General features: G+C 38.5%; 1 protein-coding gene across 17 annotated transcripts in view; it reads right to left on the bottom strand.

The window, feature by feature from the left end:
* The window catches only part of msi2b (musashi RNA-binding protein 2b), a 318,932-nt gene extending 301,036 nt beyond the window's left edge, over window positions 1-17,896 (bottom strand). For all 17 annotated transcript variants that reach the window (XM_065280891.1, XM_065280890.1, XM_065280889.1 and 14 more), the window contains exons 1-5: window positions 17,699-17,896; window positions 17,330-17,370; window positions 17,007-17,088; window positions 16,355-16,439; window positions 12,099-12,140 (exon numbers count right to left, since the gene is read on the bottom strand). In XM_065280891.1, coding sequence (XP_065136963.1) covers window positions 12,099-12,140; window positions 16,355-16,439; window positions 17,007-17,088; window positions 17,330-17,370; window positions 17,699-17,760 — 312 coding nt within the window. In that variant the 5' untranslated portion in view covers window positions 17,761-17,896. The remainder of the gene's footprint in view (window positions 1-12,098; window positions 12,141-16,354; window positions 16,440-17,006; window positions 17,089-17,329; window positions 17,371-17,698) is intronic.
* Window positions 17,897-22,149: the final 4,253 nt, after the last annotated feature.

The following is a 22,149-nucleotide window of genomic DNA, read 5'->3' as shown; positions in this document are numbered from 1 at the left end:
CGTTTACAAAGCAGATGCTTTTAAAGGATGCTGGAACTGATAGAGAGTGAATACCGGTTGCAACACTGCAAATCACCTACACTGCATGAGAGAGAGAGAGAGAGAGAGAGAGAGAGAGAGAGAGAGAGAGAGAGAGAGAGAGAGAGAGAGAGAAAACACATAGATGGGAGTGTGTGGGCTGATAGCTTTTGCGCTACAGCAGTACCGTGCATAGGACACGGCAGGTAACCGCAGCATCAAAGGGAAGCACGCCACAGCGTCGACTAGGCAGATTTGGAAGCTTGTCTGCTCCTACAAGGGTTCTTGCAGACTTGGCAGCCTTCCACTCTGGGAGAAACCTTAAATGAAAGCACTGGGATGCTTCGTAGCGAGTTTGTCACAGCGTAATAACCTGTCTGCAGCGTTGACATGTTTCCAGTACTGACAGCCTGAGGCAAAGTCAAAGGTGGCCTGAAGTAATGCAGTATTGCTTGCTTTATTTTTGAAGATTTTTATCAAACTAAAAATGTGGGCTGAGATATCAAATGCGACGAAAACTGCCAAGTGTGAAATACATTGATTTCAACGCACACAAAAAAGACGGAACGATGAACCAATCAGAAATAAGGCACAGCTTATACTCAAATTTAATATTTGATAACACATTACGCATAATAATAATGTAAATGGGGTTTAATATGATACAGTGTGTGTGTCAAAGCACATTCATGAAAATAAAAAACAGCAAATCTGTATTGTACCACAGATAACATCTGAATACTCCACCAATAATGGTTTACACACTATTTGTCCAGTCTTTAAATAAAAACAACCACCTAAAAAAATTATTCGTTAAAGGGACACTCCACTTTTTTTGAAAATGATATTATGCAGCAGCCACAAATAGTCCCCTTAGTAACTTTTAATGGCAGGGGACTATTTTCGGGCAGTGCGTAATATCATTGCGCCTGCTGCAGCCATGTTACGACAGCAAAGTCCTTGATTATTACGCCAGAATGAGAGTATAATCCTAACCGTACCTGCCTAGAAAATCGCAACTTTTAATTTTCTGTCGGTCTTAGTACACGATGTAACTACAGAAGAGTCAAGTTTAAATAGGAAAAATATTGAAAATCTTTGGTTATTTTTAGCGCTATGCTAATGGTCTAATCAGATTCAATGGATTATGCTAAGCTATGCTAAGGGGCAGGACACACCAAAGCTTTTTTACGCGGCTGAAAAAGCAAGGAGGACGCCGAATGCCCGAATGCTGAGCTCTTTGGTAGCTGTGATACCTGAGCTGTGAGCCAGTTGGTTGTTATGGTAATGTCCCGCCTCTCCTCCACTGTGATTGAAGGGCTGTGTGAGAACTGACATTGCAGGAGGAGCTTTTCACCCCAAGTTGAATCTCTTTCAAGTCTCGACGCTCAGCCCTGAGCGCTGAAAATACGCAGAACGTCGGCTTTCAGCGCGAAAAAAAATCCGTCAGCTGCTGGCTGTTTAAAAAAACGCTGCGCTTCCATTGGAACCAATTGAAAACATGCGCAGGCCGCGAGCATAAAAGCTTTGGTGTGCACGCCACCTAAGAGTGGTACTGCCAAACCCGGATATCAGCTAAATGGATTCCAAAATGATATGAATTAAATGTTTACCTCTAGGGGAGCTGGAAAATTAGCATATTTTCCAAAAAAAGTGGTGTGTCCCTTTAAAGACAAAACATACACACTCTGTATTAATGTATACAAGAAAATTTGAGTTTTGACACTTGCATAAGACCAAAACGTTTGTGTGACTGTCCTACTGAAATCAAGTTTGTGTTGTACTGACTGATGCTGATGCATGTCGACTCTCGCCTGAAACTGGATAACGAAAGTGGTCACTGCAGATGCATTTGGTGCAAACTGCAATCTGTCTCAGGTGACCGCCACTGATCAGATTGCCCCAACGGATGTTAATACTAGTTACCAATAAGAAACCAATATGTGATCAATAGAAAACCAAGATGTGACCAATGAGAAACCAAGCAGGAAAGAGAGGATATTGCAGAATGTATCTGCAAATGCAAGTCCATTGCAAAGGGTCAAAGAATACATTTGGTCCGGCTCACGCTGTGTCTTTAGCCGGGAGGCAGAACACAACACCCTCTGTGTTATTACTGTTCTTTCCACTCAGTTAATGTCACAAAGAAATCTTTCCTTTGAAAAATCGTTGTGTTGTTGGAACGGACACAGTGCCATGGTGCACTACAGCAGCTACACTAAAAACAACATTTTAGTTAACTTTCCAGCAGTTACAAGACAAAGTGATTTGCTATTGACTGAGGTTTGTTTGTGAAAGGCCCGTGTGTATCGGCGAGTTTGAACGTACCAGGAAGGAGGAACGACAACACACAACACAAATATTTGCTGTCTGTTTTAGCTAGCATGGAAATTGAACCTTATTGAGCCTGTTACATAGTGCCTCAACCAAATGTGACAATTAAAGCAATTTAGGACTGCAACTAACAATTCTTTTAGTAATCAATAAATCAAGCAATCATTTTTCAGATGAATCAACTTATCAGATAAAAACATAAATATTTATTGAATTAGATTTTTCACTTATTATAGCTAAATAAGGCACTAAATTGGGGTATTCAAGTGTAGAAATGTGTATACGTGCAAAACCCACACACTAATACAGAGTTTTACTAATATAATCTTTTTGATATTTAAGTCTTTAATAAAAAATGTTTGTACAACTTTAAATAGTAGAACATCTTTAAAATCTCAAAATATAAATAAATAAAACAAATGGAGTTTTCATAGGATGTGCTAATGAGGAAATCTTGCCACAGACTAATAAACTCATTTTAATCTTCAACTTTAGACCTTGATAAGAATTAACATAATTTGTTATTAACAAAAGAAATAATCCATATAATATGTAAGTGATATACATATGTTGTTACAGTAATAAAAACCTGGATATCCTCCTTACTTTAAAACATATGCTTAGTTGTGGTACTATTTTTTTTTTATTCAACAATTAAACAAATACATACTCGCCTATATTAAAGGATGAAATTATACCTTTAATAACCAGGGTTCTTTTGCGCTTTTGCCTTTGTCATTTTCCTGTCAGGGTTGCCAGATCCACCTTACAAAACCAGCCAAATAGCCATTCAAAATTAATCCAAAAACATCCCAATGACTATTCAAAGCTACTGAACTAATAAACCAAATCCTTTCATATCTCACGTGCAGAAAAAAAATCAACCTGCAGAAACAGTTTAAAAGTATCAGAACTCAGCAAAATGGCCTTGGCAACGCTGCCTTAACTCTTTCCCTGCCAGCATATTTTTTTAAAGTTGCCAGCCAGCGCCAGCATTTTCTATGATTTTCACAAAAGTTTAACGCCTTCCAGAAAAAGTCCTTCTTTAAATAAATAAACATGCAGTATATCAAATAAAAAAAGAGACCCTCTTCTTTCAAACAACAAAAAATAATCTTTCATCCTATCTTCATTTGTTCTCTTTTTATCATCTTATAAATATGAGTAGGTTTCTTTAAAATACCAAATTTAGATAATTGCATTTTTGTGAAAGACTCTTGATAGAGATCAAATTCAGAGCGACTCTCAAAACATATATAGGGCCCTATCTTGCACCCAGCGCAATTGACTTTGTCAGTGACGCATGTATCATTCGTATTTTGCGCCGGCGCACAGCGGGGTTTTTCCCTCCACAGATGCACGTCAGCAAACTAGGGAATGAACTTGCCCTCCCTGGGCGGTTCAGCGCAAAAAGGAGGCGTGTTGCGGCGCAAACCATCTCTTATGCTATTTTGCAGTTTCAAAAAACAATTGCGCTACTAACCAAAAAAAACTAGTCTAAAGTCAGTGGCGCGTTGCGCGTGGTTCATTATGCTATTTTAAGGGCGCATGCTTGACCATAATGTATAGCGTGCACAACGCGCATACACTTTGCTTATCTAATCTACACAGATGCAACAGTTATTTTTGCAAATCATAAATTGTTACACTTAAAAATATTAATACACGAGATAAGGGGAATCAAAGTGGTGAGCATTGTGGTGATAGTTTTTATTTATTCTCATGCAAATAACGATTAAAATATTTTCATAACTTTGTTGTGTGGCTGTATTACGTTTATGTTATGTAAATAATAGTTAAAATGTTTTCATAAGAAACCTTAATGTATATGAACTTGATTTGTAAGAGTACTTTGGGGTTGGACCTTGCTTGCGTTTCTTGGGTCCGATTTCAAAGCCCCCAAACCCTTTCAGCGGTGAGGGTGGACGCAGCGATGTCCTCTGCTGGCGTCAGGTCCTGAGGCAGATCCACCTCCCGTTACACGGCGTGCCCGATTTATGCTGGCAAGCGTGGGATTCCCCCGTACAAGGACGTCGGTCTCCTTGGCTGTGAACCGCTCCTGGCGTGCGCCTGGTAAATCCGTCATAATAATAGCAACCCGCCATGGAACTTGCGCCCTTGCGTTTAAAGGGAATGTTGGCTAGCGTTCTGATTGGTTTATTTGACGTTACGCCCAAACCACACCTATGAATAATGAACCTACTTCAGACCAACCCCTTATTGATTTGCGCCCGGCGCAAGAGTTATTTCTCACGCCGGGAAAATAGCAACAGCGCCCAAGATCCGCCCACAAACTCACTTGCGCGTTGCGCTTCGCACTTGCGTTTCAGATCGTTAAAATAGAGCCCATAGAGTTTGAAATGTTTTTTGGGTCAGAGCGCCACCTGGCGGAAAACAATCGAAAATACGTATTGCCGATAAAACTCGTCATTGGCAGTGAAGCGTTTTCTCTTAATTGAAGAGTGAACTCGTCAATGGCGGGGAAAGAGTTAAAGAAGCAGCGCCTGATTAGCGTGCAGCTCACGTTGTATGAAAAAAAATCATGACTGAGCGTGCAGCTCGAGTTGTGTGTTCGACTTTGAGCTGTATGAAGCAGACCACGAATTTCATTATCAAATATTATTTTATCCATTAGTTATTGCAGCCCTAAAACAATTATTGTGATAAAAAACACTAGGCTATATAGGATGGATAGAAAGATAGATGGATAGACTCAATTTTGACCCTTTCTCTGTCTATTCTCAGTTGTTTGGCTCGGCGTGAGACGTGTTGTCATACTCTCTAGAACAGGATTCAATTAGATCCCTTACATCCTGCTAATCAAAACAAATCAAAGGAAAAGCACCAAAGCGCCATGTTCTCCGAGCCATGCTAATTGAGAGATGTGTCTTTTCAGAATGGAAGTCCACGAAAGGCAGTCGAGGGGGTGGGGAGGTGGAGGTTCGGGAATGACTATGGTGAATGGTGATATTTTAAAGGGTTTTTGTCAATGGCTATGTCCAGAAAAGCTTGTTTCCTTTTCTTTCCCGCACGCTTGTTCTCCTCATTAGCGTCACTCAACAGCAGTTAGAGGTGGGCAGGCCACAGCGGTGGTGCGCTCTCCTCTATAGATTTCAAACATGGGAACGCGCCAGCCTTGCTCTGAGTCACCCGGCAATTCAAGGGCCGAGACGGGCCCTCAAGGATTCCTCTGAGAAAAACAAAAGGCAAAATTGGCGTATTCGAAATTATCCTGTGATTTTTAGCGGCATTATATCACACGACACCAATACAACATTGTCGGCTTGGTTTGAACAACGTCTACCTCCTAATCTACAGTCTTTCTTTCTCCCTCATCATTTTGTCTCATCACGAAATGTTTACATCAAACCTCACTTACATCAGAGACCTAACCAAAGCTCTTTATTAAATCAGTTTCTCAGTCTATGCGGAAACAACACCTGTTGAAAATTCAAACAAGTAAAGATGCTGCTTCCCCAGCTGTCAGCAAAATACTACAATTGAGCTGAGCCACGTTAGCTGGGATTTTTAATTGGCGCAGGGTTGTTTGGAGTCAATCGGCCGGCGGTGTCCTTCTTCTCTACCCACAAGCGAGAAAACAGGCGCTAGGGGGGTTCAGCACTTCACACGGCACCACCTTTTGGACGTCATTAAAAACTTGGCCTGGAGTTTTCACACTCAGTCACGCGCCACATGACACGACAGCTTTGCAGTTTCGCAGTCCGCTAAAGTGCAAATATTTTTACACACACAAAAAAATAAAAAATACACTAGTATGCTCAATTTCAGCTCAGACACCCCCGCTTACTGCCAGTCCTGTGCTCAGCGACTGCGGGAACAGTGGAACTGGGAATGTAGCTTTTGCTCGGGCATTGTTTTGACAGCGCTCACGGCGTTAAATGCCAGGACATCTATACTCAGGCTGGTTTGCGTGTTGTGCTGTTGGAGCTGAAGGGTCCCATTATGCTGTGTGCTGGGCCTTTTAACTCCGGTTTCAACCCGGTCACCTCCTTCCCCACCCACTAGTATTGCTGTACTTCAAGCATAGCTCCCATTTTTGTAGGTAATGTCACTCATTAGACTGATTATAGCCAGTGGCTTGGCACTGATTGGTGCGACTCCTGTGAAATCAAGTTTAAGGACCTGAAGGTGGCTGCTTTGAGCTTTGAATGCAAACTCATTATACGGTGTCTAACAGTGTTTTGAACTAGTGTCAGCAAAAATGACACAATAATCTTGGGAATGAAAGACTATCCGCTTGTTAAGTTATGACGTAAGGAATACTGTTTCCGGGTCCAAGCATCCACTCATTTCAATAGAGGATATTATATAAACAGCCATTTATGAGCACAACTGATTCATGTTACACATTTACACAACAATGTTTAAACCCACAGTGTCTCCATGCTCACTGAATCACCGACAGCAATATATTAGTAATTCATAGGTCCATGAGTCCATGTCTGGTCATCTCCAAAAAAAATTATGGAGATAAAAATTAGGATCAGATGTTTTTGTAGTTGTGCATAATGATACAAGTGCATAATAGTGTGAATTTCTTGTTATTTCCCATAGGCTTCTGAGAGCGGTTGGACCCGGAAGTGGTCCATGACGTCAGACTTAACAAGCAGATAGGGCATGAACAGGTTGTAACTTCTATGGTCAAGAAAGGCAAACATAGACCAATTAAATTAACTTCTTATATTTTCTACAAAGAAGAAAAGATCATGAACTATGGAAAGCAGATTCTTTGACCTTTAGCTATTCGATTTGAATGGTACTTGTATGAGCTAGCTACTCTTTAAACATTTTAAAAGATATATCTAACATTACTTAAAGGGATAGGCCTAGTTTACCCAAAAATGAAAATTCTGTCATAATATACTCATCCTCATGTTGTTGTAAATCTTTACAAGTTTCTTTATTCTAATTAAAGGATAACTCCATTTGGCTTAAAAAATATCCAGATATTTACTCACCCACATGTCATCCAAAATGTTGATGTCTTTCTTTGTTCAGTCGAGAAGAAATAAAGTTTTTTGAAGAAAACATTCCAGGATTTTTCTAATTTTAATAGACTTTATTGGACCCCAACACCTTAAAGGAATATTCCATTTTCTTAAAAGAAAAATCCAGATAATTTACTCACCACCATGTCATCCAAAAAGTTGATGTCTTTCTTTGTTCAGTCGAGACGAAATTATGTTTTTTGAGGAAAACATTGCAGGATTTTTCTATTTTAATGGACTTTAATAGACACCAACAATTAACACTTAACTCAACACGTAACAGTTTTTTTCAACAGAGTTTCAAAGGACTATAAACGATACCAAACGAAGCATAAGGGTCTTATCTAGCAAAACGATTGTCATTTTTGACAATAAAAATAACAAATATACACTTTTAAAGCACAACTTCTCGTCTAGATCCAGTCCAGCGCGACCTAACGTAAATGCGTAGTGACGTAGAGAGGTCACGTGTTACATATATAAAATGCACATTTGCGACCATTGTATCAATAAACTGACACAAAGACATTAATTAGTATCAGTTGACATACAACAAGGTAGGAACGGTCCTCTTTCAACACACTTGTAAGCACTGGGGCGGAGTTTCGCGTTCGTCCTCTGTGACCTCTTGACGTCATGACGTATTGCGTGGGGTCACGCTGACGCATCACGACCGGATCTGGACGAGAAGTTGTGCTTTAAAGTGTATATTTGTTATTTTTCTTGTCAAAAATGACAATCGTTTTGCTAGATAAGACCCTTATGCCTCATTTGGGATCGTTTAAAGTCCTATGAAACTCTGTTGAAAAAAACTGTTACGTGTTGAGTTAAGTGTTAATTGTTGGTGTCTATTAAAGTCCATTAAAATGAGAAAAATCCTGCAATGTTTTCCTCAAAAAACATAATTTCTTCTCGACTGAACAAAGAAAGACATCAACATTTTGGATGACATGGTGGTGAGTAAATTATCTGGATTTTTCTTTTTAAAAAATTGAATATTCCTTTAAGGTTTTGATGCAGTTTAAAATTGCAGTTTCAAAGGGCTCTAAACTATCCCAAAAGAGTCAAAAGGGTCTTATCTAGCAAACCGACTGTCATTTTTCGGCAAGAAAAATAAAAAATATGCACTTTTAAACCACAACTTCTCATCCTCCACCGGTCATGTGACGCGCTGTGCCTCACGTAATTGTGCAAACAAGCCGAAAGGTCATGTGTTAAATATATGAAACGCAACTTTGTGGACCATTTTAAACAATAAACTGACATAAATACATTAACTATTATCAGTCAACATACAACAACGTTGGAACGGTCCTCTTTCTCCACACTTATAAACACTGGGGCGTAGTTTTGTCTATGTCATCCGTGACCTTTTGCCACGATGACGTACTACGTGAGGTCGCGCAGCGCGTCACACGGCTGATGCAAGAAGAGAAGTTGTGGTTTAGAAGTACATTTTTTTTTCTTACCAATAATAACAATCATTTGCTAGATAAGACCCTTATGCCCTGTTTAGAGCCCTTTGAAGCTGCGTTGAAACTTCAATTTTAAACTGCATTGAACTGTAAAGTGTTGGGGTCCAATAAAATGAGAAAAATCCTGGAACGTTTTCCACAAAAAAATAAATTTCTTCTCGACTGAACAATGAAAGACCTAAACATTTTGGATGACATGGTGGGGCGGGGATTATCAGGAAAAAAAATTTAAGTGGAGTAATCCTTTAACCAAAAAAAGATATTTTGATAAATGATAGTAAGCTGGCAGTTGACAATACCCATTGACTTCAATAGCATTTGTTTTATCTACTATGGAAGTCAATGGGTACCATCAACTGTGTGCTTAACATCACCTAAGAATAAAGAAACTCAAAGATTTACAACAACATGAGAGTGAATAAATGATGACAGTATTTTTATTTTTGGGTAAACTATCAATTTAAGTACATTTGTTAACATGCACTAACAATGAATAAAACTTCTATAGCTTTTACTAACTACCGTTAATAGAGCTGGATGTGTTACATTAGTTAGCTGGCATAAAAACTACACAATGAATTAACATGAATGAACAAATGTAATGTTATTACCTAACATTAAAGATTAATAAATGCTGTAAAATCTATTGCTCATTGTCAGTGGATATTGGCTAATGCATTTACTAACGCAATAAATGAGACCGTAAAGTGTTACCCACTTGATAATAACTTTCAATAGGGCATTAACAAACAATAAATAATACTTAAAGGAGCAGTTCACCAAGAACACTTCGTATAACTTAAGTCAGTTTCGACTGTAAGACCTTCACTGAGACACAAAAGAAATTATTAATAGCAAAATGTTCAAACAGTTCTTTTCCATACCATGAAAGGAAATGGTGACCACAACTATCAAGCAAGACTTTTAAGGCAAGATGGACAAAACTATTGTTGGATGCCTAGAGAAAAATCGGAAAATAATGCAGTGTTGTATGAATGTCTTTTATGATGTTTTGTCTTTTGAAGCTTGACAGCTCCAAGTCCCCATCCACTTTCAGCAAAGAGCTTCACAATCCTGCACACTTTCAGTGTTTCATGAAAGATAAAGTCAAACATGTCTGGAATGACATAAAGGTGAGCCAATGATGACAAAATTGCATGTAAATAAATATCAAATGATGACCGATGCAATATTGTGAGAAAAGGTGTTTAATAATTCATACCAAACTTTTATGGCGTCTTATTATGAGGAGTTAGACGCAACAATGTGACATTACACAATCTTCCTCTAATCTCTATCACAGGACATAAAGTGTTTTGAAATGAATTATCTGCCTCATTCACAAATGCTCTTAAGATTAATACACCCCACTAATTTATCAACTAGCACTGGTGCGAGTTTCAACATGATCAATGTGAAGGGACAAGAATCAGTGCAAAACAAATGGGCCATCACATAAAAGATGATCGTCCATCGTCTTACTTCACCTAGAGGCTTGTTAAAACCACACCACAGCAGCTGGTGAAGCACTGGCAACTTGATTGGAAAGATTATGCAGCCGTAGGCTTAATGAAAATAACAGTTTACTCGGAGGGCGATATCAGACCTGCAAAAATCCATTCCCTTCCAAATGCTGCTTCAATCCCACTATCAATTAAAATCTTGTCGGGACATGCCGAGGCGTGTTGTGGGAAAAACGGTGTGAAAGACAGACGTGTGAAGTCCAATCACAAATACGGCAAAAAAGCAATCTCGACCTACGGCTGCGGTAAACTTCTGCGCTGTTAGAAACAATCACTGCAAAAACAAATCCTTACTTCTTTCTGCTGCTTTTGGTGGGAGATAAAAGCCCTCCAGCCTTGCACAGTCAGGACAGTGTGGCTATTCAGCGCTTTTTTCACCTCCGTGTACTTTTCTATTTTCCTGTGTTCACTGTTGGTTTGTTCCTAAATCTAGCTGAGGAACCGGGGTACAATGCATCCGTTAATGAATCTGTACCTGCACGCGCACCAAAGGCAAGACGTTGCAATATTGCCTCATTGACCGGACGTGGGAATAATAATAGCGTATTTGCATTAAAGGTATTATTCGCCACTGTGCCTGGCTCTGAGCAATATCCACAGAGCTGTAGTCTAACTGCTACTGGAGCCTGGCGGTATTAATACTCCTATTCATCCCGTGTCCAACCCGAGCCAAGAAACAGCATTAGGCCTGGGGCCCTGCGGCCTGCATTTGGATCGGCCTTGCTGGCATGTGTATGTGCGTGAGAGCGAGAAAAACAGCACACTATTTCTCCTCCGATGAGTCTCCGCTCTGGACGGAGCGAGAAAGTTCTTTATATCAATTAGCCAGACAAGTGTGCAACGGACACCTGTCACCATACGGGCCTTCCTCCCCAGCTTCACACGGGCCAGAGGTTCCCATTACGCCCTGATCTAGGACCATCTGCTCGCTACAAACCCCTTATCATCGATCACTTGAATATAACACTTGAGCTGATCTCAGGTCAGTGTAAAAGTTCTCACCTTTCCTCTCTAGATCAAAAGCGGGTAAAAGTGTTGGTGGCCCAATACTGAGCCAGGGGGGGCGCCCCAGCTCTGCCCGAGAGGCCATGCAAGCGACTGCAAGGCAGAAACAGAATCTGGGGCACGGACCATCTGGATGACATGGCAGTCTGAAGCGAAAAGGCTGTCGGAAGTTCGCTGCCAACCCGGAGAAGCAGGGCATTAGGTATCATAAAACACACACACACACATAGGAACGTACAAAGAAAATTGTCTTGTCGAGACAAGATTTAAATGTGAGACCGGCAAAGGGATTTAATGCTCTGGATTGCACAGCTGAAGGCAAAATATTCCTCTCTTTTTCTTTTTGAAAAAAAAAATCTTCACTAATGATCTTACTTCTAAGCCGAGCTAAAATAATAAGTTAATGAGTACTCCCACCTCTCGCCCCCAATAGACAAATCCTCAACCTTTACGCTTACTAAAGCAGCAACAATTTAATATTTTCTTCATGAGGTTTCTTAAGGTTCACGGATAATTCTTCTTAAAAACTTAATTCACCAGATCTGATCATTAAACACCGCCTGTCCTTGTAAAAGTAAAAACAATAGCCGGACAGCAACCGACGTTAACTTAACATCGCAGTTTGAGCTCAACTCGCCTCTATCAAAGGCAAAGCCAGCGACAAAATGACTCTCTCGCAATTACACAGCACACTTGCAAATGTAAAGTGAGAGAAAAAAGCAAACAGCTCTTACCTTGGGTTGAGCGCGTCTCGGAAAGGCAACTTTAGGATCAATCTAAATGAAACAAGGAAAGAAAAGAAATACATATGAGAAAACCGAGCCGCTACGTGAAGAGGAAAATTACAAAATATTAGAAAACGCCGGCGATGTGCCGCGACTACTCGATAACCTTCATAGAAATTATAGTATTAATCATGATGCAATGCGCTGTGTCTCGTGTGTAATCTCGTAGGGTTATTACACGCTGGTTGCATGGGGCCTGTGTATGACAAAATCGAATAAAATCTTACACAGGTTAGAGCATAATCACTCCATTACCACATAAATAAACAGGTGGCATTATATAATACACCGGAGATAATTCAAAGACTCGGTGAATGAGCGCTTCTGGCCTCTGGGGAGGTCAGGCCGACAAGATGGAAGATGTTTTAGTAAGTGCTGTAGATTTGGGAAGAATCAAGACAGGGCGTTAGATCAATACACCCACAACCTCTTTTCCCCCTGAGGGATTATCATTATTATAGGTGACTTTACTTTTCACTCTTTCACAGTGAATGAAGGGTTACGCCTCTACCCACACCGTGCATTTTTGCTTTATGGGTTTATTGGCTAGATGAGAGTCTATATTTCATTATAATACAAACACAGTGTGACTTCACGCACATCGACGGATAAACAACAAATAATGCAACCCATGATCAAGGGCAATTGAAATTTGCATGAAGCGTCTCTTTGATTTATCCCGGGAACGAGACAGATTCCCAGCGGGATAAATTACCAACATAAATGTGTCAATTTTAATCAAGTAAGCCGTCCTGTTATCGATCCCTGTATTATGATAATGCAAAATAGAGATGCTTCTTGTACTAAATGATAATTTTGCCAAAGGGAAAAAACAAGAAATTATTTCTAATAACTAATCTGTTATGAATTGAGACCTATAAAAATATTAATTACTTATTAAAATTGAAAAAATACATATTAATTTAATTTTTGTGTGTTTTTGGTTAACCTGCAGACTTGATCGAGAAGTTTGCTTCAGTCATTTAAACATTCATAGACTGAAACAACAGTGCCTCTTTAACACACACACACACACACACACACACACAGGCCAAAAGCTCGAGCAGCCGGAGTACTAGAAGCACGATAGATAATCATGCATGCGAGGATAAAAACAGTTCAAAGACTTCCTTTGCACAGATGCTTGCTTCTGCACTCTCATTAAATGGAAAAATAACTCAAGGGAAAAAGATCCATTAGTGCTATATTGCTCTTGAACATATACCGTGTGTCTGAATGCTTCGTCACTTAAACAGTAAGAACAAGAAAAGAAGAACTGGGAGAAGTGACAGCGTGCTAAAAAATGTAATAAACATGTTTTGCTGGAATATGAAAGGATGGGGTCTCCTGGTAAATTAATTTGACCTAAACAGAATTGCAATATGTATTGGGTTTTAAAAAAACAACCTTTCTGGTGGGAAATTACTCTGTTGTGTTATACTTTAATTCATCCAGAAAAGTGTTTAATTTAAAACAGATTGCTTTTAGAGAAGCCAGCAACGGTCTTTCAGTTGTCAATACACAATGCAATTCTCACCTCAGGCTTTCAGATTTGCAGATTACACAGCTTTTAATCAAATGTGTGTCAAGAATATCTCTGTACATGTTTTCTTTGGTCCATTTGCGCTCTTCAAAAGTGACAAAAGATTGAAAAGGAAATTGCGAAAAGGTGAAAATAGAAAACGCAATAAATATGTGCGCCTGTAAACGTAAAGATGCTTTATGAAAATCATCAGAAAATTATTACTGCAGGAGTTATAGAAGAAACGCATCAGGCTATATCTGTAGGCCTATGTGAATTTTAATATATGGCAGCTTAAAAACATACAAATAGGTCTACTGTTTCAAGATTATGGAAAAGAGAGGACAATCTGGAAAGGAAAAAGCAATATATGTGGAAAAAATACGGGTGGACAAAAATGAAAGTTCAAGCCTTCAAACCTTTTCAGAAATGTTTGAAAAGGTGTTTCTCCTACAAGACTTCAAGATTCCTTGACAAGCAAGGTTTCAACAGCAAGGGCAATCTGAAGTAAACCTCCACACGACTGCACAGAACCAAACTTCCTCTCAGCTCCAAGTGTCTACAGTCCCACAGTTCACCTTTATGAATGAGGTCACGCCTGAGTAAAAGTCATGCAACTGCCCCCTCTGACCCTGCTGATGACATCACTACTCAGAGCTCAGTAATCCCTGCTTTAGCTGTAGCAGCTACTGTCCTCGTGATCCCAATCTCTCGAAAATCCGGAGCATGTCGCTGCTATGCTAGCTTTCTTTTTTTCAGCCATTTAAGAGCATTTAAAACCACAAACCTTGACCCACTTTTTACCTACAAGACGTGTGTGCATTTATTATGTAATCTAAATGGCCCTTTTGATGTCCAAGATACACATTTGTGGACTAGAGAGGTGTACAATGTAGCCTTTTTTTTAATTCAGATGGAAATGCCTCCTAAAGACATTTCAGTTTATATCAGTCAGTGAAAAACTGGTATAGAGAGATAATGAAAATTTTGTCCAATAGCTGGATTTTAAACAATTATGAACAGGAATCTGTCTGCAGGTTAATGTAAACAGGTTGATCCATTGACCAAATTAGCCACATGGTCTAATCTAATCAGAGTGACTAGCAACTTGAACCAGATAACCTCAATTGGTTGTCTATTGTGTGTAAATATTGACTGCACTTATAAGCCAAATGTTTGCATTGAAATAAACCACCTATTTAGTATTTCTAATTTATTTGTACTTTATTTTTTATTCTTTGAAATTGTTATTTTATTCAAACGCCTTTTACAACAAAGCGTTCCCAACAAATTTCCTATTCAACCGGGAACAGAGCAGTATTTCTAATGGCCATCGTATCACACACATACACATTAAACATATTTAAAAAATTTGGGAATATCAAATACATGCAGTGTTTGGAGAGATAAACTGGCCACAAATGCACAGCAGTGTTACTCTGTTAAAGCCAAAGTTTTTTTTCTTGAAAGGAGCTTGCATCAACGCTACCTCTATTAAAATGACTCAGTGAAGGCTGTGTTTGTCCACACCCTAGCTATGCCAAATAAAGGCTCATTCATTCTGGACTCTTACAGGTAACTAACAGGGTCATCTACAAACAGTGAAGATGATGGATTTAATATGGAAAATAAATACAATTCAGTAAAGAAATACTTTACCTAACCAATAAATTGTCTGCTTATTTTCTCAGAAAGAAATCCAAATTAATTTCTGATGGAGTCTAATAGGGGAGAAGAAATAAGCAGGCAACTTATTTCAAGCTGATGTGACTCAGTTTGTTTATTTACACATCAGATACTTATATTTTAATTTAGTTAAAAATAAATATTTGAATTTACAATAACTAGAAAATGTTTGCAGATATAAATCAGACACCTAAATAAAACAGTTTAAGAACAATCAATTACTATGATTTCCATTTTAGTACATTTTAAATCTTGCTTGATAACGTAATAATCCATATTATTATTATATACTCTACATTTTGGGTTTATCTTAGATGCTTTTACACTAACAGTAAAATCAAAGAAAAATAAAAACACATTAATAAATTATTTATAAATAGGAAAATTTGAGGAAACAATGTTGTTTCTTATATTTAGGAAACATAATAATAAGAAGATAGGAAAAAACCTACAGCTCAATCTCACCTACACACAAACCCAGACCACAAATGACAAATTCATAAAACATAACTCAAACCATACACTGACAGAAAAGAAAAATGACTGGTGAATTTGGTTCACCACATAAATAATGTCACCTGCACCTGAACAGAATAATCCAGCCTGCTTGAGAATAAACTAGTGTCTAAAACTTTCAAACCATGGTCAAGAGTGCCCGGTACTACGTCATACACTGCAAATCTTACATCCCGGTGGCATTTATTACATCGTCATAATGCACAAATGACGTCACAATCGACCTCGGTTGCAGGTGTTCAGTTCACCCTTAACGCTATTTATCACCTTGATAAGATACAAGGGTATGACAGGACTAACTACCCAGCTTCTTGTTTGCATCTAGTGCCATGCTGTGCATGTGGCTCAGTGACAAATGCCACAGAGCACGTCTCAACGAGAGAAGAGATATGACAGACTGTGAATCTTTTCACAACTGAATGTCACAGACAAGCGTGTTTAAACAGCACTTTACAAAATATAATATAAAACGCAAACTTACCGTCTTTGAGTCTAATTCGTGGTGAGGTTGAGCTAAGACCTTATCTACACTGGCTGCATCTGCAAACGTAACAAAGCCAAATCCCCTGGAAAACAAACAAACACACAAAGATTAGTAGAGATGGTTTATGCTTGTTTGACTGGTAAACTTTAGTGAAGGGTGATTATGTTTTTATATGCACAGAAAACATTTACTGTCATTGGCTTATTCTAACCCATCATTAATCTGATTTTGTATGGTCTATCTGTTGTTTCTTTTACACCGTTTAGGTCACCCATCAAATTTTTAAAATGAGGTGTCTTTATAAATGAAATGAAACATTTTTGTCATTAAAGGCTGCAAGAACTTGGTAACCTTAACATTTCAGGTAATCTACATGATCTGTCACAACGTATCACCTTAAATCTGTCAAGGACACTTAACGTGCGCGAGACAAAGACATACATAAGCAATTGCATTAAGCGTTTCAAAAGACATCTGGTTTAACATGAGCGCTTTTAGTAATGCCATATCAATGTCAAACTGTATGCAATGCAGAAACGGCGAAAAGAAAGCGCATCGCATATGAATAACAAAAGCGTGCAATACATTAAAAAATCGTCCAACATAAAAAGTGTCTCAAGGGAAAAAAAATCCCTGTTGTTATTTTTACCTGGATCGTTTTGTCGTGGGATCCCTCATCACCATACATTCTCTGATCTCTCCAAATTTACTAAAATAGTCTCTAAGGCTGTCTGTAACACAAAACAGGACACATCAGCAAAGCGTTCGCGCGTTACGCACCACAACAGTTTATTGAAATCAAACGCCCCCCTGGATGTATAACAGGGGTCGAATAGAGGACTTCAAATGACTGGGAATGAAAATAACCTTGCGCGCGCGGCACATATCCCGCACGGCGCGCCACGCTGGATACAATGTAACCAACGCGGACGCGCAACAAAACGCAGCCCGACGAAAGGGTCGTGCTCTTACCTGGTGAAGTTTGCCAGCTGAGGCCACCGATAAACATTTTGCTGTAAGGGGAAAACACAGCAGAAGTGAGTCCAGATGTCAGATCGGCCATTTTGACGTGTAGCTAACTACTTAGCTAGCGACAAAAAAGCAGAGCTGAACGAAGGCAAAGCAATCGAGGAGAGAGAGATGCGTGCGTTTTACTGAGCTTTGCACTAAGGGCAGGCTCGCATAAATCAAACAAAGGTGTAGTACAGGAGCGCACCCGGAAGGCTGCACCAATGGCAATGCAATGGACAGGAGCGATTTAACAAAAACAACACTCTCTCCCTCAATAATGTCACTGGAGACGAGAAAAGTCAAGTGCTGTCAGCGTTGCCTCTTGCTTACCCCGGGTCGTGTTGCGAATCGTTTGGGCTTCCAGATGTGGCTTGGCTCCCGTCTCCCTCCATTGCTAACCCAACTATGGCCAGTAACTATAACAAACACACTGAGAGCGAACGCTACCCGTAGCCCCGCTATAGAGAATATTACTGAGCCGGGAATGCGAGCGTCACACGTGGGATCAGCTCTGCCTGGCTCGCCCCCCCTCCCGTCAGACACAGGGGGCGGGGCGGAGAAGGGGCTCGTCACCATAGCCCATTGCATTGACGTCATTAGCATGGCCCCGCCTATTTGGAGCTCAGCGCGTGGGGATTTTTTTACCTTCATGTTTTGATGTCGTTCGCTGACCTCGAAGTCTCGCGACTGATAACAGTTTTTATTATAGACAGCATTGGTATACAATATCTTCCGCGTAAATAAATTCATAACTTTCTGTATATTTGAACATATACTTTAGTATTTACTTTAGTATGTCTTACATTTGTATAGTCTGAAGAACCTTAATCCACTGTAAATAACTTTTTTCTTCTTTTTATGGATGTTAACGGTTCTTTTTAGAGACAAAAACTATTTAGGAACCTTTATTTTTAAGAGTACAAAATATGTCCAAACAGCACAATGCACTGAAATACTTTGAAAATGCTTCCTTTTAAAATAATTATTTACGTGTATTGACCATGTAAGGAATCTAACTTGGTTCAAGGGCACCGTGGGCACGTGAACATGTCTATCAAGTAGGCTTAAAAATATGTAAACAGAATTACAAAACACAATACTTTGTAAACAAAACATGTCATAGTATAAAGCATTTCTTAACATAGGCTATCACACAAAATATACACAAGTAAAATATGCATACAATATGAAGTGTGGTGAATGAATAGAGACGATTTAGTTTAAGCTCATCAAATCATAGGTTGTATTAAAAGCAAATTGATTGTGCTTTTAAAACCCTATTTCACATGCCAGCCCCATTTTAATGAATCAATATTGTATCGTAGTTTTACATTTAAAATCCCTAGTGAATAAATTAATTAGACACCGAAAGCACAAATGCAAATATTTAATATGATTACTGTTCTTTCTTGCAGTTTTATCTATCTGTCATACTGTGTATATACATGTTTGTTTTGTGACTGTAAAGAACACACTTCATTCAGCAGCACCCATCTGTCACTATAATACATTCAACTCAAAATATCTCAGCACACTGCCTGAGGGGTTTGTAGACCCCTTCAGAAAACCGCAGTTTTACACATCAATTAAGGGTCTTTAAAATGCACAGAAAAGGTTAAAGGATCCTGTGCTTATTATCCATGGCATGGGGTGAGAGAGCCTGTGCATTAAAATGGAGAGAGAGAGAGAGAGAGAGAGAGAGAGAGAGAGAGAGAGCTCAATTAAGTCTACCTGCACAGTGGATTTCTGTCATGCTACAGTGATTGCTGTTTATTTCCTGCAGCTCTCTTTGAGAAAGGGTTTCATGGCCCAAAGACAGCTCATCATTCTTCTTTTTTTCACATTTTTATCCTTTATACTTTCTCCAACTCATAGTTCCTCTTCTCTTTGCCGCTAAATATAGTTTTTAAACAACAGTCAGACCTCTCGTAGTGAAGAGCCCATATGTCCAGATGAGGAGGGCTAAGATGCTCTTGATTGACAGGTGAACCCTGCTGTCTCACCTCACTGCCTGGAAGACTGCTTGTTGGTAAACTGACACGCGGCCAGGCACCTATGGGGCGCAACCCAGAAATCTCTCTTTCTTTTTATTTTATACTCTCCAAGACTTTAAAAGAGAGCATATAGCTTTATTGTTTTCAATTTAAAGAAAGTTTATAAATATTTGGTAACTTTTGCTGATGTCTATCAAAAATAAATCCTTAAACCAACCTTTTTCTGCTTTACACTGAAATGTCATTTCTGTTTATTATGTATTGAATTTAACTGTAATTCAATACATGATAAAATTTCTGATAAGCTTTGGCAGAACTGTTTACAGATCATCAAAGGTCATATAACATATATAAACACTCATTTTCATTTCAGTGGAAAATAACATTCAGACCACCGGAAAGCATGTCTGATTTTTATGCCTTTCTCTGCTATTACAATAAGGTGCGTTGCCAAATCTTCACACGTGGTCTGTCAAATGGGAATGTTTTTAGAAGCATGCCTCATTGAGATTTAACATAATTGTATTGGAAATTACACTTTAGAGTTTAGTTCGAACTGTCCACACAATGACCTGAGCCTCATACAAGGCTTAAATAGCATTCAGGGGTATGTTTATTGTGAAGGTTTAATGTTTATAGGTTCATTAAAGTGCACTGCAGGCCAAATGATTTCTTTGGAGCTTTTTATTAACCTATTTAATGTTTGTCATCCATTTGTTTCAATTGTATTGTTATGACGTAATTCAAAATATTGTTTTATTACTTTACTGTACCCTTAGCACATAAACAAATCTGTTAATGTAAAGTTTGGCATGTACAGTGTAGATCAGACAGAAAATCATCTGCATAATAAATACACTGCCGTTATGAGACGAGGCATCTATTTCATTAATATTACAATTCCCTATATGAATATTCATGTGACTGTGACATAAAGAGAGGCACGGCTGTCGGCTTTGATGAAATGGAATTTCAATTCAACCTTAAAGGAAGCACATCAGTAGTGTATTTAAATGTACGCATTTGCATTCGCTGTTTTTGAAGGAGCGGTTTATTAACGCTGCAACTCTCGCCATTATTAAGTTAAACCTAATGTCTCTGGAAATCCATTAAGTCTTCAAAAACAGCGGAGGAAGATGTCTGAACACAAGACTCTTATTAAAAAGAAGACTAAGTGCACAACACAGATCTGCCCAATTAGAGCGTACGTGCATTTTGCAATTAGAAAGGAAAATGTAACCTGCCAAACATTGCCTGAAATGGACGGCCAATTTGACAACAGACTTAAAAAATATCTGCTCAAATCTTTTAAATGGATAATTACAGAGATAATGCCTAATGTTGGATTGGAGGTAGAAATGATCAAGAATGGGGTCTTATCATGTACAGTACATGTTCAAATTGTTGTTGCTATTCTTAAAATGAGTTTGAAACCATTTCTCTTTTAACCAAAAGTGGTGGGACAGATATTAACATGCCAGTTTCAACAGTTTGATGATCAACAGTTCAAAAAAAGCTGTCACTGGGGCAGTACCCTTTCAAGAAGTATGTATTTGTACCTAAAGGGTCCATATTAGCAGTGTTGTAGTCGAGTCCAACTTGAGTCTGAGTCAAGACAAACTTCACAGATCGAGTCTGAGTCAAGACTCAGACTCAATACTTGATCTCTGGTCTTGGTCTTGACTCGGACTACACTACAACACTGCATATTATTATCTCAAAGGTACATATTGGTACAGCAGAGATACATATCTCACAGGTTGAAAAGTTAAACCTCCACTTAACTTCAATTGATTGTAAAACTTGAAATAATGTGATTCAAAACACAAGCTTATAAATGAAAGGGACAAAAGCTGTCACAGGGACAGCTTTAAAAAGGTCCTTTTGGTACATAAAAGGACCTTTTTAAAGCTGTCCCCGTGACAGCTTTTGTTCCTTTCATTTATAAGCTTGTGTTTTGAATCACATTAATTCAAGTTTTACAATCAATTGAAGTTAAGTGGAGGTTAACTTTTCAACCTGTGCTAATATACAAGTTTCAAATAAGTAAGAAAAACTATTTTTATTATCAATCGTACACTCTCAGAAACAAATGGTACAAAGGTTTTAAAGGACCTTGACCTAATATGTACTATTTTGACACAGATAAAATGTGAAAATATGGATCAACTTAAAAAATAACTTCAACTGGTTACACCTAAAATAAATGTAGTTTGTTTAACTTTTTACTTGAAAAATACTTTAAGTGAAAAATTTAAGTTGAAAAAAAAATTAAAATGTTCAATCCAAGGAATAATTTAAGTTGACACAACTTTTCACTTTTTACAGTGTATGTATCTCTAAGGTACCACTGTGTACCTTTGATGTACCAATATGCATCTTTTAGGTACAAAAGTGTACTTTTTGAAAAGGTATCGCCCCAGTGATAACGTTTGTACCTTCTTGTACCTTTTTTCTGAGGGTGTAGATCTGGATGTCCACATATGTGGACGTGAAATCTTTTGATGTTTGCACCATAATACTTCATTCTGTGTAACTGAATCCTGTTGTGCACAAACATGGACAAATTCACTGCTTCATGTTCTTAGAAAACAATTTGGCTATTATATTTATTGGTTCTTCCTAACCCCAAAATAGCTGGTAGAAATCTGAAACAAAGGCAAACCAAAATCCGGGTCTTAAGAGGATATTTCTAAACAATTTATGATTTTAAAATGCTTTAATAAAAATAATTTTATTATTCAGGGAAATCTTTAATGAAAACACCATTGTGACATTTTTAACTCA

The sequence above is a fragment of the Paramisgurnus dabryanus genome, chromosome 8, assembly GCF_030506205.2.
Source record: "Paramisgurnus dabryanus chromosome 8, PD_genome_1.1, whole genome shotgun sequence".
NCBI classification, from domain to species: domain Eukaryota; kingdom Metazoa; phylum Chordata; class Actinopteri; order Cypriniformes; family Cobitidae; genus Paramisgurnus; species Paramisgurnus dabryanus.
The sequence above is the reverse complement of the archived record's forward strand: the minus strand, read 5'-3'. Positions and strand labels throughout refer to the sequence as shown.